The 18,633-nt window shown below is 44.0% G+C and overlaps 1 protein-coding gene across 2 annotated transcripts in view; it reads left to right on the top strand.

Moving 5' to 3' along the window:
• The window catches only part of ACACA (acetyl-CoA carboxylase alpha), a 186,163-nt gene that overhangs the window by 114,477 nt on the left and 53,053 nt on the right, over positions 1-18,633 (top strand). For both annotated transcript variants that reach the window (XM_084650728.1, XM_084650727.1), the window contains 2 exons: positions 16,748-16,891; positions 17,512-17,632. In XM_084650728.1, coding sequence (XP_084506854.1) covers positions 16,748-16,891; positions 17,512-17,632 — 265 coding nt within the window. The remainder of the gene's footprint in view (positions 1-16,747; positions 16,892-17,511; positions 17,633-18,633) is intronic.

Below are 18,633 nucleotides of genomic sequence, written 5' to 3'. Positions count from 1 at the left end.
CTGCTGTTCCAGTCATGCACCTCTTGAACAGGGACAGCTGTGTGTGTGAGCTACGTGGGACACGGATAAATGTCCGCTGGGGCTTAAACTGAGATGACCAAACCCATTCCACTTGAGATTTTAAACAGGGTTTGAACTAAGAGTCAAAGGCTAATTCTCTTAGATCACTGTACCACCAGAGCAGTGGCTGTTTCAGATTTATGCTCAGTATCCCACTTCTTATGTGCAGAGGAGAGAAACAGTTTGCCCTTGAATTCCAGAGGGAGAATTCATTTGAATTTTCCTTTGGCTGGTAGGCCGTGCGCCCATTAGCCAAAGACTGATTAAACAGGATCTTCCCTTGTAGCAGTGGAGAAACTACTCCGTGGCATGAAGTATCCTGTTTGTTTCGATCTTTGCTTATATAAAACTCTAGAAGGATCTTTGTATCAGTTTTAGTTTTGGCTTTCGGTGATAAGCAAGTGAGACTTACTGATGCTACTTATGTGGGATGGCTGGATTGAGGAGTGCCCTCTGGAGCAAAAACAAAGCATTTCCTTATCAGAGTTACAATAAAAGATTTACGTCATCCCTTGCTCCAGTCGGGAGAGCTAGTGATTACGGAATTTAGGTGCTCACATACATTGGTTACTGACACCAACGTAAGAACCTAGTTAGATTAAAAAGACACTGCTTCTTTGCATTACAGCTGGGAGTGAAAATTTTCCAACATAGTCAAATGCAAGTAATTCTTCGTCTTTTTGCTGTCAACTATCAGCCACATATTCCTGGAGATTTGGGATGGAATTTACAGTACTAACTTACATGCTAGTGTTTTTGTAGGTGATAACAGTTACTTACGTGCACTTTCATATGTACACACACACACACACACAGAGTTTTCAAAATGTCGTCTTCCTCTTCTGGCTTTAAATGTTCACTTTGCTTCTTGGGTAATAAGCTGCATATGGAGATTCCCACAGACATGAAAGTGTCTTGGCTTCCAGAGAAGCAGCATTTTTGTCTGGAAGGTTGTTTCATTTGATTCTTGCTACAAAACACTGGGATCTTTTTCATTTAAAAAAAAAATCATGAAAAATAAAACATACTACCTCATCTGTTGCTGATCTTGTTCGTTTTAATTAGGTAAAGTCAGCCCCAAGGGTTGTAGAGGGAAAGGTCTAGCTGCCAAAAGCAGGCTGCAGCCTGTAACTTAGACAATGGGCTGAAATGCATTATCATTTTTAGCTGAAGGGAATGATCAGTTCTGGAGGTTATCTAATCATGTGCTGGCTGCTTTGCTATGTCCGTGTCAGTGCTCTTTAAGTATGGAGTCAAATCACCATAAGACACCAGATTTTGTGCAGATTCATTAAGGATGCTATCAACCTCTTCGCCTACCAGATGTGAAAAAGGAAACTGTACCACAGCTTCTCTTTATCCTTCCCCTCCCGCATCATGATGAATCTGCCTTCATTTACAGCCCAGACTCATACGATGGTATAAATTGGGAAGGATGCTATGTGTGGGGGTTCCAGGACCATGTCTTTTCTGTACCCCCTTTTGTCTTCCCCATTGAGCATAAGCAGGCAGTGGGGAGGTGGAAATGACATTTTATTCCGTGTGTGTGCGCGTGTGTGTTGAGCGCATTGAACCCCCTGAAAATTGAAATAATGATAATGCGCATCTCCTGACTGCATCAAAGTATCAGCACATCAAAAGCCAGGAGGCATGAAATGCAAATGATAAAGTGAAAGCAGATGGATTGTGCATGATCGCCTGATGCCCAATGAATTTTAAAAGGTGCCAGTTCACATGGGGAGAAGGGCTGAAATAAACACGTTATCCCTGCAATTTTTTTTTTGTTCTTGCCGCTCACTCCTGACAATATTTTTTCACACTTCAGCGAGCACCCACTCCATCTCTCTCTCTTTCTTTCTCTCTCCCTTTCTCTCTCTCTCTCTCTCTTTCTCTGTCTACCTCGCACACGTCTCGGGTCATGTCGCTGCAGCTCCGGTGGAAATAATAAGATATAAACCACGAGGTTGTTATTTGCATAGAAATAGCATGGAGCCCCAGGCAGCATGGGAGAAGGACACAGAGATCATTTGTCTAAAATTTTAATGAAAACTTTTGCTGAGGCAGATTTCTTTTTTTTTTTTTTAAACTTTTCCTTCCTCCCTCCCTCCCCTTCCTTCCCCCTCCCCCCACCTTCCTTTCCTCATCACTGGCCTAACATGGTGCAATTTCAAATGAGATAGATGACAGGCTGCCTGTTGTCCTGGTGGAATGCAGTAACATGTAAATTACAATTTGTTTCCCTTTTAATAGAAGTAAGGCTGAAGAGCCTTGCACTCCTAATTTAATGCATTGCATACATGGCTCGAGTCTTTATAACTGCACTCCATTTCAGTGCACACCTGATGTTCCCAATTCTTAGCTGACCTGTTTATAATTAGTTTGCATCTCTGTGGTTTTTTTCTTCTTCTAATGGGATTCTTGGCGTTTTGACTGTTTTGTTAATGTAAACAGTGATGTACAGTGAGGTCTTAGCTATGGACTTGAGTTTGAGGGGGGCCGGTGTTAATGGAGGCTAGGCTGGGGCTTGAGAATTGGGCCGAGACTTTCAAAAGTGACTAGTGATTTGAAATGCCTCAGTTAGTGGGGTGCTTGCCTTGGGACAGCTTAAGGGATGCTGATTTTCACTGGGAGGGTGCTCATTGTTTTCTGAAACCTTTGGTTCCTAGATGCTGTGGTAATGGGGACATTACCATTTAAGATAGAGTAGGATTAGGAGTGAAGAGTCAATTGGGCAGGAATGTGAACAGGTGTACTGAATTATGCAACATCCAGAGTGGGAACATTTAGCAATTGCCATAATGCATCACACCAATGATCCATCTAGTCCAGGATCCCATCTCCCACCAGGGTCAGTACCCCATAGTAGAGAACTGTGGAATAATCTGCCTAGAGAGGAAGTTTCTTCCTGACTCCCATCACTTAGAGGTTGGCTTGTGCCCTGAAGCCTGAGAGATTTATATCCATTTCATAGATAAGAATAAAAAGATTAGAACTTTGGGGTATGTATGTCTATATATAAACATTTAATCTATTTTTTTTTAAAACCCATTGACTTTTTTGCTGAAAGCTAGACCTATGTGAACTGTAGCTCTTCAGCTTGGGAGGAAGGGGAGGTGTTCATCTCAACTTTACTTGCTTCTGATCCATGTGACATCTGCTCCACAGCTCACACCAGCCGGGAATCTGGCCCTTAAATTCTATTTCTGGCTCTGCTGCTGATTCACTGTGTGACCCCAGGGAAATCGGAATGTTTGCATTGGTCACAAAACCAGAGGGTCTTTTGAAAGCAAACGTTTTAAAACAACTCAGGGTTCTCCTAGAATATTTGCAAGGGCTGACTGTTTAGTGGGCAGATGATACCTTGACATGGGATGTCCTGCGCTTGACGTGATTAGTGCCTGGTAAAGTGCTGAGTGCTCACAGCTACCACAAAGTGAATCATTACTCTGTGGCTGGTTAGGTTGTTGTAGTCACCACTTGATGTGTTGTCTTTTTTTTAAACTGTCTTTGGTCCAGGCTTCCTAGATTGTTTCCTTCCATCATTGGCATTTCTCCTACTTCAAAGAAAGGAGGATGGAATGACAGTGCTCTGCTCTATATATCCTTACAAATAACTTAAGTTCTAGGATTCCCCTTGTTACAACAATGCCTAAAACGCTCCTCCGTGCCCTCAAAGGTGCACCTCTTCCTTTTGAAGTTCTTTGCTTATCTGTTTCCCTTATTGTATTTGCTTTATACCAGACCTATCCCGGTCAGCTAGGGCAGTAGATGATCCTAACAGGGAAGCAAAGAAACCACAAGTCCTTTTTCCAAAGAAAAATACTCCTTTTACTTTGAGGCATGTTGATACTTTTTCCTCCTAAGGAAAGGTTCCTGAGCCTTGCAAACAAGAGCGGAGGGAGAACTTAGCACAGTCTTCCCTGGAACTCATAATAAATGCTGAAATTGACTAATAGTCAGCATTGCAAAAGCATTGCACTGCACATTTCAGCCCAATTTCAAAAGCCTCAGAATTGAAATAACTGAAGGATGGGAGAATTGCTGGTCTCAACTATAGTGCATTGGCCAAGCAGTGTGGGGGAGTCTTGACAATGTCTGCTTGAGCTGGGCATAAGCCATTCCCTGAGTTCACTCCATTAAAATAAATAATCAACATGAATTGCTGAAACTGAAGTAAGTTCTGATCACATACCAAAGATAAGGGAGAGGAGAAAAAAATGGCCTCTTATTCTGCAATTTTATTACATGCTTTCAATGAAGTTTAGGTTAGTCCCTAAGTTATGGTACAGTTATTGAGAAAAATAAAAAAAGCACCCAAATTTTGTGTCTAGCAAGAGCAGGATTCAGGTATATGGAGATTCATTGGGTACTAGGTTAATAAAATGGCCTTTCATCTCTGGACATCCTAACATAAATCTCTCTGATGTTACGTACAGGTCCATGAGCAGCCCACTTGGCTGCTTTATTTATTTATTTATTTTTGCACCATGGAATGCGTGCAGCTATGTTGAGTCACCTGCATGCCAAAGGAGTTCCCAGTGGGTAGAGCAATGACCAAGAAATTTGCATCAGCTCTAGGCAGTATTGTATGGCTAACTACCTTGAGATGCTCATTATACTTATCAGGCTAGTGAATTTGTATGGCAGCATCTCCTAATGTACATTAACAGACCTGCTTGCTGGTATATCATAGGCCTTATGTTACTAACAATGGTAGAGATTCTCTTTTAGAATCTCTAATAGTTCTGCAGGAGAATCTGAATTCTGTCCCCATCAAATTCCAAATGCTCTAGTGGGCTAACGATCCGATACGTTATCTTTTCATTTCTGTGAAATAGAGTGTGTGCACAAATAGTTTTGTTTTGTTTATTTTAACAAGTGCTAATCTCGTTGGTTTGGTCTGTCATGAAGATCCAAAATTTAACTTGGCTTGTATTATTTTAAAAGAAAGACGTTAACTACTAGGCAGGTGTAGGAGCTTATACCTGGCCAATATAACCTGCTGTCAGCAGGTGTCAGTACATAGGTGTGAGGAGAACGGATGGACAGTCAGAAACAAAGCAAATGCAAAATGTTTAAAACAATACTGAAAATCAGGACTGAGGGTCAGAAGATCTGGGCTTTAGATCCATATCTGCCACTGACTTGCTGTGACCTTGGATATGTCATTTAACCTTTCTGCAAAATGGGGACAATAAGAGTTACCCAATTTGCAGGAGGGGTTGAAAGCTTAATTCATTAATATTTATTTATAAAGTACATTTTACTCCTCAGATGGACAGTGCTACACATATGAGATCATTATTTAGAGTTACATGGAGAGGAGCACCTGCCAGCCCTGCTGCATTTACAGTCCAGCCAACATTTTGCATATTCCTCCAGCTTTATGAGGCTTTACTTGGCTGTGAAAATTCACTCCAAGACTGAACTGTGACTACAAGGACTTGGCCTGGGAATGATCTTATTTTAAGTATCTGTTCAAAATGCTGCATTTTACAGCTTGAAAAGTCCAGTAATCTCCCCCAACAAATTAAAAACAAGCAGGTTCTGAGCATGCCGATTTGTTTGGGTTTTTCTTCAACTCCAATTAAGGAGGCTATGGGGGTATGGGAGAGAGATTAATGGAAACTTTACAGTTTGGTAATTCACAATTTGCATTTTGAATATCTTAGAAATAAACTTAAAAAGAAAGAAGAATGCCACTGCATGTCCAATGACCTTTCTTGAATGCAGCTTTTATTAACACAGACACCGTGCACAGGCATGGCAAAGCCATTAACATGATAGGCATCATATTGTGTCAAGATAGGGTAGTATTTGTGTCAATCATGTGCCTAAGAATGAGTCCCTAGGGACTTGTTGATACAACAGGACATAATAGCTCTGAGGATTGGTTTGACAATCTGCATTTAAAAAAAAAATCCCTAACAATCCCTTTGCATACATCCATAAAAGAATATCCCTGCATTTTAGACTCCTCTCTGAATTGTCCTAACTTTGGTGGGTTGACGTCAGAGCAGTGTTGTGAGTTCCATGTAGTTCTGTAGTTCTCTTACTTACCCTCCAATTTCACAATGTGGAAAAAAAAAATAAAAACCTCTTTGGATACATTGTTGTCAGTTTAGGGGAGAGCGGGGTTTGGGTTGGTGGGTTTCTGCTTTAAAATATGGACTGTGCAAAGCTCTCTCTTCTTGAGAAACGGGGCAGGGATGTCTTGGTGCTTGCTCAAGTTGACTCCAGTCTTGGGATTAGATCAGAGCCATCATGTGAGTTAGAACAGCAAGTGCCATCCCTGTCATTCAAAGAAGCATTATAATTATTAATGCATGATATGAATCTTTCTGTAGTGGCACAGCAAGACTATTAGGCGGATACGTATGGGCGCAGTGTGTTTGAGAATGCTAATCAAAGCGGGCCTAAGAAATGTCAAACGGAAATTGACGCTCCACCAGCATTAAACATGAATCAGTACCTCTTGTGAATCTCACCAAGGTTACCCTGTTCTTGGCTCAGGGTGGTGGGGGAAGGAGGAGGGGCTGCTGGCTCTGTGTCTTGGATGGATGCATTAGAGGATGCTGTGGGAGCAACGGAGTGATTTGCTGACGGAGGGCATTTTGGTCACTCAACCATCTTGGAACAGGTGCAGAATCTCAGTGTGCTACTGAACTGCACTGCACCTCTCCACCGTAGACAGTCATTACTCTCAGCCCCGGCAAAGTCAATTTGTGTTGGGAGCCCGAATCTGAGTACAGCTCAGGCAAGGGAGCCAATATCAATTACCCAGTGTTGGTAATAGGGGGAAGAGAGTGTCTTGTTCTTTTTAAATCACCCCCTTGAGGGGCACTGGAAGCTTTTCCTTTTTCGGTAGGTTGGGTGCATGTTGTGTTGGCCCACTAGGTGTATGTTGCAGTTGGCCCCCTTGGTAACACAAAGGTTCTCAGTTCTCTGCAGAGAAATGAACATAAGCAGGGCAGATGCTTGGACTTCAGGCAAATGCAAGTATTTTCAAAAAAATAAACACCTCTCTCCATTTATTCAGTTTATTTTTAATTGCCTTGTTTTAAGTGGTTATATTTGTATATTGTTCCCATTAGAGACGATTTACATTCCAGACCTCCCATTACCAGTCCCTTTATGTTTGCTGAGGGAAGAAAGTTTAATAGATTTCTGTTGACTTTTTAATTTTCCTTTGCACAAATATCTATCACTTTTAATATGGAGCTCTGTTAGTACATCTGTATGTGTATAAAGCTGGGCAGATACCTGCATGTATATGTGGATGTTTATTCCTCTGAATAGGGACTGCTACCTCTAGCATACTGGCCCACATTCTCCCTACCTGAATTTCTCTCTGTAGTTTCCAGTGAACATATTGTGTAGTGTTGCTGTGCTTTTTTTAACCAGTTCCCACATTTCACCCCAGTGATGACTGCATTACAGGGGTTGGTGGCCTTCAGGGAACATCTTCACCACAGAGTTGTGTGATTGGCACCCAGGTGTGCTGAGTCTGGGTGTGCATAGCCACACTGCAAAGCCATACCTGTATCACTGTCTCCTCACTGATGCTGTACATGTGTGTTGCTAGATGGGGGCATAGCTGATGGTTCTTTGTACTGCAGTAAGCTCAGTCACTCTGAGTGAGTTGTGAGAGAACTTCTCTGTCCTTCTGGGCACACGGCTATTGGTACTAGCCTGCCTCCTTCCTGCAAAGTAGATGGGTTACCAGCACAAGTGGAAGTGATGTCTACACCTGACTCGGGACAGCTGACTCAGGCTCACGGGGCTTGGGCTGTAAAATTGCAGTGTAGATGTTTAGGCTTGGGCTGGAGCCTGGGCTCTGAGCCCCTGCGTGGGGAGAGAGGTCTCAGAGTCCTGGCTCCATCCCAAGCCTGAACGTCTACACTGCTATTTCTAGCCCTGCAGCCTAAGTCAGCTGACCTGGGCTCTGAAATTCGCTGCCCCAGGTATTTTTCTCACCATGTAGACACACCCCTAGTGTGGAAAGCACTACCAGACGCTGATCGGAGGGGTTTGTGCGTGAACGAGGAGACTAGGAACAGCTCCTGAGAAAGAGCCTGAGGGTAGGTCTACATCGCAAAAAACAAAACAAAAAGCCTCCACCCAACCAACCTGCGGCTGCGAGTCTCAGCTCCCAGGTCAACAGACTTGAGCTCGCACGATGGGCTAAAAATAGCAGTGTAGACTTTCTTGCTCAGCTGGAGCCTGGGCTTCTGGTGCTCTGCACAGAGGGTATAATAGGCAAGATGGCACAACTGCCTCTCCACTTCCTTCTTACTGCCACACTGGAACCCTCCACTGATCCCGTCTCCTCTTCCTGTAATGTAGACATTCATATGTATTAGTCTTAGGTTTTTGATGCTCATTAGTGTTTTGATCATTTCCAAAGGAATTTAGGATATGCCCAGGATACCAGGTTTCAAAAACTGCAGTCTCCTGCCCCTGGTCTTGTCTAGTCAGCAACAACCATCAGAACTGCCTCCCCTGCCTGAGAGGAATTCATATCTCCGCTAAGTGCAGTATCTGCTGGTCTTTTCCCAGACGAACACAACAAGCACAAGAACTTTGGCTTCAAAAACATCTTATATCGTGTGCAGTGAAGTCCTAGTCAGATGCAGGCTGAGGAGACCCCCTCTCCTGTATGTCAGCCAGGAGTGTGCCTCCTAGTACTGCCTTGGATTCCAGAGTGAAAAGGAGAGAAAGGAAAGACGCTTCATCTGAGAGTAAGGGATACTCTCACAAACATAAAACCAGATCCACTCCTAGACGTTCGAAGAGGAGAAATCCCTCCCTGACCTGTCCAAGGTTTGTCTTCATGCCTGAGCCTCGGGGACTTAGCGGTATCAAGTAAAATAAAACCCTTGAACCTGAAGGACTGGGAACCACCGGTGCCCTCGAAACCCACCAGGGTAGAGACTCATTCGTTGATGATACTGCCATGATCCTGTAACAAACTGCTATTTACCTCTACTCCGCTGGTATGAAATGACAAGAGACGTTCTCCGAAGGGGCCGGTGACTTTTACCACTCTGTGGGTTTGGGAGGATGAAGATATTCACTAATCTTCCTCATTATTGGGATCAATCCTCACCAGGATGAAGATAATCACTAATCTTCCTCATTATTGGGATCAATCCTCACCAGAGAGACTCTAGCACCAGTGGGAATTGAGGACTCTCTGAACAGAGTCTACCTCCTAACCCATCCACTAACCACAGTTTCCCGTCAATGGGATTGATGGAGCCGGATCTGACCTTTTCATTGCTGGGACAGTCAGACGTAGTGGTAGAACCAGATTCTCTTCACCTTGAGCCCTGAAGGGATCAGGAATCTCCTGGAACCAGGCTCAGGCACACAAACAAGGACTGCTTCCTCAGGACTGGTGGCACCAAATGCCTTGGGCACTGCTGCAACATACTTTTGTTCCCTCATCTGGCCTTATTGGGGCCCATGGGATCCCTGTGCATGATACCTGGAATCCATGTGATCCAACAGGGAGTCAGATCACCTGTCTTCTACAAGAGGTCAACCAGAACCTCTCCCCAAGCTTGAGGAAGATGAGCTGCTACTGCCAGCAGCCCCAGGGATATCCTCATCACCCAATGAGGTGGTTGCTCCAGCCTCACCACCTCCCCCAGGTGATCATAGACCATTTCAAGAGGTGTTACGGAGAATGGCGCAAGCGCTCCTAATCTCCTTAGGAGGAGGTCCACTACTCTCGACCTAAGCTCCTGGCTATACTACAGCCTCCAGAATCCAGTTGGGTTGCACAGTCTGTAAATTAAGCTATACCAGACCTGGCAAGGTGTATACAGCACACGGCCGTTCCCTGTGCCCCTACCCCCAAGAGGGCAGAAAAGCAATACTTTGCCATGACTAAGGGAGTGGAGTTCTCGCTCACCCATCCTGCCTCAAACTCCTGGATGGTTCAGGCAACCATGGAAAGATCCAGACATCATCATCCAAAGGCCAACCCCTGCAGATAAGGAGGCCAGGCACCTAGATCTTATGGAGAGGAAGTCTACCAGCCCTCCTCATGACTTGAAGAGGTGTCCCTGTTTGATATTTGCAGGGCAGCTACATGGCGTTCCATCCTCACATTCACCTAACTACCCTGCAAATATCAAATGGGCACCTTGGAGAGATGCTGCTGTCCCAAAGGATGCATCAGCAGGAGAGTCTTGGACCCAGACATCCTTTGGGACAGCTGTTCTACCAGCAGCTATATCACTGGCATCCTCCCATCTCCCTCCTCTCTGAGTACTGCTGGTCAGTCACCCACAGTGAGACACACATAGGGACCAGCACTCAAAGAAGAAAGGGAAGTTACTTACCTGATTGTAATGAGTTCTTAGAGATGTGCGCTCCCTGTCTGTATCCCACTGCCTGCCCTCCTACCCCGTTGCTTCGGATCATGACAAGATTCATGGTAGAGAAGAAACTGGAGAGGTGGTCGGTCCGCCCCATCCCTTATGCCTTTTGGTGTGAGCACAAGGAGAGCATGGGCACAGGCACACTGCTTGCAAGAACTTTTTGGTCTCGGGCACATGGAGTCCATACGTACCCTCGGTGGAATGCAGAGAGGGATCGCACATCTCAAAAAACTTCAGTTACAGTAAGGTACTTAACTTCCCTTTGCTGCTGTTATGTGGTCTGTGTGTTGCCTCCTCCCCACTTGTCCTCGAGCATCCAAGTGTATTTGCTCTTTTCCCACGCCCTTGCCCTCTGCCCCCCAAATCCAACTCCACCATCGCCAATGCTGGCGCCTGGATTTGCAGTCAGCAGCCATCTCCTATAACCATCAGGCTGTCAGCTTTGCAGCCCCCCCTCCACCTCCCACCTCCCCCATCACTCACCAGAGGAAAAAGAGAGCTGGAGCCAGAGCTTGAAATATATCATGCAATAGTGTATCATGAATTTCTTGTGAATCACAGTAGAGAAACAGGTTTATTTATTTCAGAGACTTTAAATCAATATAAAGTAGGTCTCTTCGTTCTGAAGCTGGGATGGAGTGTGAAAAAATGAGCCCATTGTACTCTTAAAACTTTGGGGAAAGGAGATGACAGCTATATAATTCCATTTACCAGGCACTAGGGGCTTTAATGTGAAGGTGACAGGGAGCTCTTTGTGCATTTAGAGCACCATATCTTCTAAATAAAAGATCTGTAGACTTGATAGTGGAGCATAGCTCTGACTTTAATAATCTCCAGACATTAGACCGAGCCAATATGTTCCCAAGTCAGAAGGGTCCCCCACCGAACGCTCGTAAATTAAAAGTGCAGGCAGTGCACACATTCATAGATTAGAAATGCAAGAGCTGCAATCGGTTTCCAACAGGAAGCGCAGAAGGAGAGGAGGGAGGTGTTCATGCCACCATGTGAATAGGATAAAAACTCAAGAAACAGTGTTTAGAAGCACAGCTCTCAGCTCTTCATCGTTTCGAGGGACGTGCTTCCTGTTGGCATCCTAATCTAGGTCTGTTCTCTTGTACCCACATGCCATTTATCCCATCATCTGATAAGTTTGTGTGCAGAGCAGAAGTGCTGAGTGATAAAAATGAAAGCTGTAAGATGTGCTGAGGCTCAGCCACAAATAATGGTACACCTCTACCCGGATGTAATGCTGTCCTTGGGAGCCAAAAAAATCTTACCGCGTTATATGGAACTTGCTTTGATCCACCGGAGCCCGCAGCCCCGCCCCCCCGGAGCGCTGCTTTACCGCGTTGTATCCGAATTTGTGTTACATAGGGTCGCGTTATATCGGGGTAGAGGTGTACTTTGGCTTTAAGTCAGTGAAATGTGAATTTTTGTGAGACCCTTATTTTGATAATTTCTCTTGTGTTTATTAATGCTGCCAGCTATCGTGTGTGTCTTTTTCCAGTTCTAATTTCTGACACACACTATATAAGCTGTGGGATATAAATTACCATTATTATTATTTGTATAAAATGCAGTGTTCAATTCTTATATATGCGTGCGCACACACACACTATAGTGTGAACATAAGAGCAGGTTCGAGCACAATATTTAAGGTTGCCATAACCGTTTCCATTCTAGCCCTGTGTTCTCAGTTCCTCAGATCTTTCATCTTTGCTCACACACACAGGCCACTAAGTTTTCAGCAAAACTAGTTTTGTAGTTAACTGCCTCAGTGAGTAACAGCTCAGTTGTTGGAAAGGTGTCTAAGGAAGGCTGCTGGCTGTTAAGATTTAGAGTGCATGGGTGCTGGCAAAATTAACATACCGATCTTCGAGAACATGACATTTATATTAACGTTGAAGGGGAATTTTCCAAGAAGTAAAGGGCAGTTAGCTTCCCAATTCCCCTTTGTGCTTTTGAAAATCTCCCCCAAAGTCAATATAGGTACTAATTTCATTGTCATAATGGTCCATTAAATAAGTAGAAAAGACTGAAATAGATACTACATATGTATCTAAGGTTGTAGTATAAAATACTACATTATCTGAGAAATAGTATTTGTTCATGTAATTAAAGGCTGTATTGTAATGCATGCAACATTAGATTTGGCATTTCCTTTTGAGTACTTAATTGTGCAACCGTAATGTTCTGTTAAAGTACAGTTTTTTTGTATAGAGCTATTCAATATATTACTACTTAGCTGTGCGAAAGGTCTGTCTTAAATTAGTGAAAATATGGGGCTCTAGGTGGCTTAAAGAGATAGCACTGGGATGTGGAGTCTTTTACGTCTAGTTTGCGTTTCTGAATTTGGCCCAGATCTGCAGTGACCAGAAGTCATTTCCATCTCAAGGCCTGTATGAATGAGTTGGTCTCAGTCCAGTTTCTAGATTATTTGTCATGGATGTGCTATGAGAAGCATTGTGATGGTATTGATGGGATGGCTATTCGTGTAAACAAAATCAGACTTGTTTACTAATACCCCTCCTAGATCAAGGGAGCAGCTGTCTGCTGCTGCTCAGAAATGCCAGATCTGAGCTGCTGTATCAGAAAGCTGTAATTATATATAAAATGCAAAGATATTGAGATAGAAAGCAGGGGATCAAGTGCAGCCTGGCCCCTGCCTAGAAACATCAGAAAGGGAAGGTGCTTCTGTTACTGGCAGCTATGGGCCATCTCTGCATTAGTCACTCGCTCCCCATAGCTTCTTTTCCCCCTTATTGCAGTGTGTGAGAAGGGGGCAGGGGAGGGATTGAGGAGGGGGACACAGCCTTCTGATTTTTGTAGCACTTTCACTTTCTTTTAGTGTCGGGATCCAGTAAATTTTAATTTTAAGCAGACAATCTGGTTTCAGAAGTTTGGTGTCTAATGCTTCCTTGTTAATGACTATTCTGCTCTGATTATCTGCGCTATCAAATTAAGCATAAAAAGAGATGTTAGAAGTACTAGTATGCAATTATATCTGTATAATATGCATGTGCTTTTTAAAAATCAGAGCCACCATCATTTGCCACGCCTCCTTATTTCTCCATGCTTTCCCTGCGTCCAATGGCTGCTGGGCTTGGGAGCTAGGTTTTCTACTCCTCCCTTAAGTGCTTGGAAACCTCTCCTCCTCGGAAGTAGCCTCTGTGCAAAGTTAACTCTTCCTTGACCATGGTCAGATCCATAGAACTTCTGCTCACCATAAGGCTGATGATGCTGGCTGGTGCTGCCCTGACTTTCTCTTGAGTAAGATGCTCCAGTCACCACCACTTCCCTCCTAGGGTATTTTAAAGCCACCTGCTTGGCTTGTCACAGAACCTCTGTTGTTGGTGGTTGCTTTTTTGAATGGGTATGTTACGGTTTTGGATACACAGCTTGTTCCTAAGCGGCCTTTCGCACACGGGCCTTGTGTAGCGTTGTCTATCTAAATTATCTATCAGCTTTTCTAAAGTGCATTAGTGTCTTTGCTGCCCGTGTGTCCCATTGAAGAACACCCCTAATTGCACAGGCATTGCTATTGTACTTCTCTAGCCATTCCATTCTGCTTCACCCTTGCACATTTTCTTGCAGAAACATTTATACAGTAATATACACTGCCCCATTTAAAATTGTTAATTGGAGATTGAATTACTTGTCAGCCTTTAAAAATGTAGTCCTCTCAGGTCAGAGATGAGGTAGTTAGCAGGGCTAAATGGATGAGCTATTGCATTAATTTTTTTCTCAAGCCAAATGATCATTGTCTATAAGCTGGCTAGCCCCTCCATGCCTTTTAACCTCTGGCACCTTAGCTGAAATCCAGTCTGAAGCCATATATGTGAGATGAGTTGGCAGATTCTCTGCTCATTTGTAAGTAGATAGGAGAACACACACAAAAGAAGTGGGGGACGATGGAGTCCAGCGGTTGGATGCCTAAGTGCCAGCTTGCATGCTGGGACACACACCCACACGCACACCCTGTAGTGCCGGGAACGTGGTAGGGTAGTTTGCTTTGTGCTTGAATGGTGGTTAAACCAGAATTTAATTTTCTTTTCAAGATTGCGTATACTCAAATTACTCATCCCTCCCATGGCACTCAGTCCATAGGTTTGTGCATGCCCATGTATGTACATACATGTAGTATGGCACACAAATTAGGTGAGCTACCACTCATCAGTGTTACTTTGTATTCCACGATGACAAATACACTGATAAGTAAATATGGCCCTCACTCAGTATTACACAGTGATTTCAATGGCACAGAGCCTCCCAGTGTTCTGCCACTTCACTCAAATGTCTGGAGCACTCGGGAAAAGGAACTGCATATTTATCTTGATCTCCAAAAAGGGATTTAAGGGCAAGAGCAGGCAGTTTATTAGACTGTTTTCATTGCCTGTCAGCAGTAGTAAACCTGAGCTTTCTACAGTGTCTCTAGATAAGCAGTGGCCCATTTTGCATGTACGTACGTTTGCATTCATTTGAAGATAGGGAGTTTAAATTCTTTTTATTTTTATTTTTCTCTGTGGAAGGTGTTAGCTGGACTTGTGTCTCACATCTGGAGGCCAGTCTTTTCCTGTCCCTGAACCTGTACCTTCACTCCTGTCTTCTCAATTTGTGAGGGTAAAATGCCGGTCATAGCACAAGATTTTTCTTGTGTGTGTATGGGGAAGATAAAGGGAAGTGGGAGCGAGGAACTCCAGAGTTCAAATCCCATTTCTTACATTGACTGCCAAGCTGTTGGGCAAGTTTCTTAACCCCTCTGTCTTGGTTTCCCTGTGTGTAAAATTTGGATAATATCCTTCTCACATAGGTTTAACGAGGATTAATTAAAGAATTTAACTTGTTTGTAAAGAATTCTGATGTCTGTGCCTCCATACTCCAGAGGCAAGTGAGCTTGCACCGGGCGAATGGGCGCAGATCTTAGAGGTTTCCAGACCCCAGCTATGGTCAATTGTTGCCATGAAGAATAAGATCTGAGTACTTTAGCTTAGTTTTATGATCTACAAAAACTTTGGTAGTTATGCATGCTATCTAGATGGATTGAAATCCCAGCTCTTGGCCAAATCCTGAGAGGTGCCGAGTGCTGGCAGCTCCCATGGAAGTTACCAGGAGCTGCAGTGTTGCTGAGGGTACCAGCCCCTCTGAAATTGACCGCCAATACTTAACTCTGATTCTAGTCATGCACATACACTCAACAAACCACAGGATAATAGAATCATTTCAACAACTTTTTATTGTAAAGGGGACTTTAAAATAATTAAGCCCCCTACTAATTTCCCTGAAATCTTTCTGAACGAGATAGGTTACATTCCCTATGGGAAGTTTAGAACTTCAAGTCATTTGCATTCATGAAGATGAACCAGATCTGAACCTCACTTCCTCAGTGACAATGCTGCCCTAATGACTTAAGTTTGCTTCTGTCTCTGGGTTTTTCCCACAGCCCCATTTTCCCCCAAAACTAGCTGTTTGGGGCTGGGGGTGGAGGGATTGGTTTGAATTTGTTTTAGATCTAAATGAAACAGGTAGGTAATGCCCTCTGCCTGTTAGAAAGACTCAAGCCATAAAAATAACAAACGGCATGTATTTGCTAGAATGTCAAAGTTATGAGTTTATTTTGTAATGATGTGCTCCTGCCTTCATGAGGTAAACTGGCTGTGGCAGAGGTGTTATTAGTAATATGGACTCAGTGGAGCAGAAAGCCGAGTGACCGAGAGATCAGTGTATCAGTCAGTGAGAGGGCAAATGGAAAGAGACAGCAGGAGAATGAGAAAAGAGCTGCAGTGCCTGGTCTGAGATTAGAGATGGAGTCTCGTAAGAGAATTGGAAGTCCAGCAGTCACAGTCTTATTCTTCCTGCCCCCTCCAAGGAGGAACCGGGTCTTTGTCTGTGCTCACGTTCTGTACTGGGTTTTGTGCAGGGCTGTGGTTTTTCCCCCTTAAAGGCCTAAACGTGTCAGTTCCACTTCTGTGTTTTACACAAGGGAAGCTTGGGTGTCGTGAACTGAACTCTGGAGACCTGGTTTCTAGTCCCAGCTCTGCCACTCTCTGGCTGTGTAACTGAAGGCAAGTCATGTAACAGATGGGGGAAACTGAGGTAGGGGAAATAAAAGGTGACGGGAGAGTGAATGTTTATATAGCACTCAGGGGTCTAGAGATGGTCCAGGTATTTATTACTGCTGCTGTTCAAAGAGCTTCCCCAGCAGTGACTGTTGGCATGGTAGGACTGGAATGCACACACGGGCATGAGACAGGCTGAATAGTGGCTCTTTGTTGCCCTTTCTGTTCCCCTTCTGAAAGGTGCTCGGACGGGAGGTGTACACCTCAAACAACCAGCTGGGTGGGGTCCAGATCATGCACAACAATGGTGTGACGCACAGCACTGTGAGTGATGATTTTGAAGGCATCTACACCATTCTGCAGTGGCTGTCCTATATGCCCAAGGTAAGTCTCGGTGGTGCAGCAATGCACAGTGCGTTGCCTACACTGGCTAATGGCATTCACTTAACTCAGTTCTGCTGAGGCCACTGGAGAACTGCCAATTCCCTGTGCACATCACCCCTCTGGCAAACTGTCCATAGTCATCTGTGCAGCAGGGTTTTTACATGTACAGTTGATTGTCTTTTATAGAAATTTTGCTAAAAATTTCCCCTCCCCAGCAAAGTTACTGTAGGTGTGAGTTGCTCTGCAGCCAGGCGAACGCACAGATCACCTGTCTTCTGGAAACAGTGGGTGGGATGAGTCAGGTGGCTTTGGTCACCTTTATAAAATTAAATCACGAGCCCGGCAGATGCTGGCAGCACCTGAAGCTCAAGAGCAAACCAAGTGCAAATAAGCCAAACCAAGTCTCACGCAAGTGTCAAAGTGAATGTACCATCTTCTTCAGACCTTTGCAAAGTCATCGGGATGCTGCAGTCATTGGGATTGTCTGGAAAGGGGGCGCTCACATGCAGCAAGAACTGGGATGACATCAGCCAGTTCATTTGCATTTCTAATGTTTGGTGCAGGGCCATGAATACCGTAGGACAATTTATCCCATTTGTTTGTTTTGTTATTTGTTTTAGAGTGTATCCAGTCCGGTGCCTACCCTCACCATCAAGGATCCTATAGACAGAGTCATTGAGTTTGTTCCCACCAAGACTCCCTATGATCCCCGCTGGATGTTGGCTGGACGTCCTAGTCCAAGTATGTACATCTGTCACACAGGTTGTGTGAGAGTTCAGCTGGTTTCAAGATCTCTACTGGCATTCAAATGACAGCCTGAGCTCCAAAATATGTACTTCAGTCATGTAACTTTGTCATTTATCAGTACTGAATATTGTTACTGATAGTATGCTAATGATCCTGTATTGAATGGCCGCTGCCTACTAGCTTCAGAGTGGTGTGGTTATAATTAGAAAAGTGGGGATACTGTATTAGCAACTGACTCGGATTTAAGTGGGCTGAAGCCACTGCAAGGATGACTATGTCTGTGATGAATCTTTTATGTATTGGAAACTGTTACTCACTCGGATAATTCTTACTCACGCAAGTAACTCCATAGACTTCAGTGGGAGTATTTGTGAGAGTAAGGACTAGTTGCATAAAGGTTTGTAGATTCAGGCTTTTTGTGTGTCAGATGTAGATAGAAGAAACCCAGGTGAGAAGATGATGTAAAAAACAGGAGGTTGAATTTTGGCAAACCCCAGCATTACTAAATAAAACTATTTTAATAAGTGGCCTATTGAAACCAAACTAAGCATAAAATTATCAAAAGCACCTACATGATTTACAGCTTGCCTGCACAAACATTTACTTCTCAGCAAGCTGGGGTGTGACTCTGTCAACTGTCCACATGCACCCTGCTGACACCCATTAACAGTTCGTTAACTTGCTTTGGTTAGTCCTATTTCAAAGAGGACCAGATCAAAGCGAATTCTTCTATCCATCTAGCTGCATATACTGGGGAGAGGTGTGGGGGTTGGGGGTAGGGGAGGTGATGTTGACATAACTATGTCACTCCTGAAATTTTTCACAGCCTGCTAGGTTGACCTAAATTTTAGGTGTAGACTAGGCCTTAGTTTTTTCTGAGAATGGGACTTCAGGCCTGGTCTACACTAAAAAGTTAGGTCAGCCCAGGAAAAATCCACACCCCTGATGTAGTTAAACTGACCTAATCCACGGTGTAGACAGTGCTAGGTTAATGG

This window comes from Lepidochelys olivacea (assembly GCF_965140295.1).
Source record: "Lepidochelys olivacea isolate rLepOli2 genome assembly, chromosome: 17".
Taxonomy (NCBI): domain Eukaryota; kingdom Metazoa; phylum Chordata; order Testudines; family Cheloniidae; genus Lepidochelys; species Lepidochelys olivacea.
This window is presented reverse-complemented; position numbering and strand designations above follow the sequence as displayed.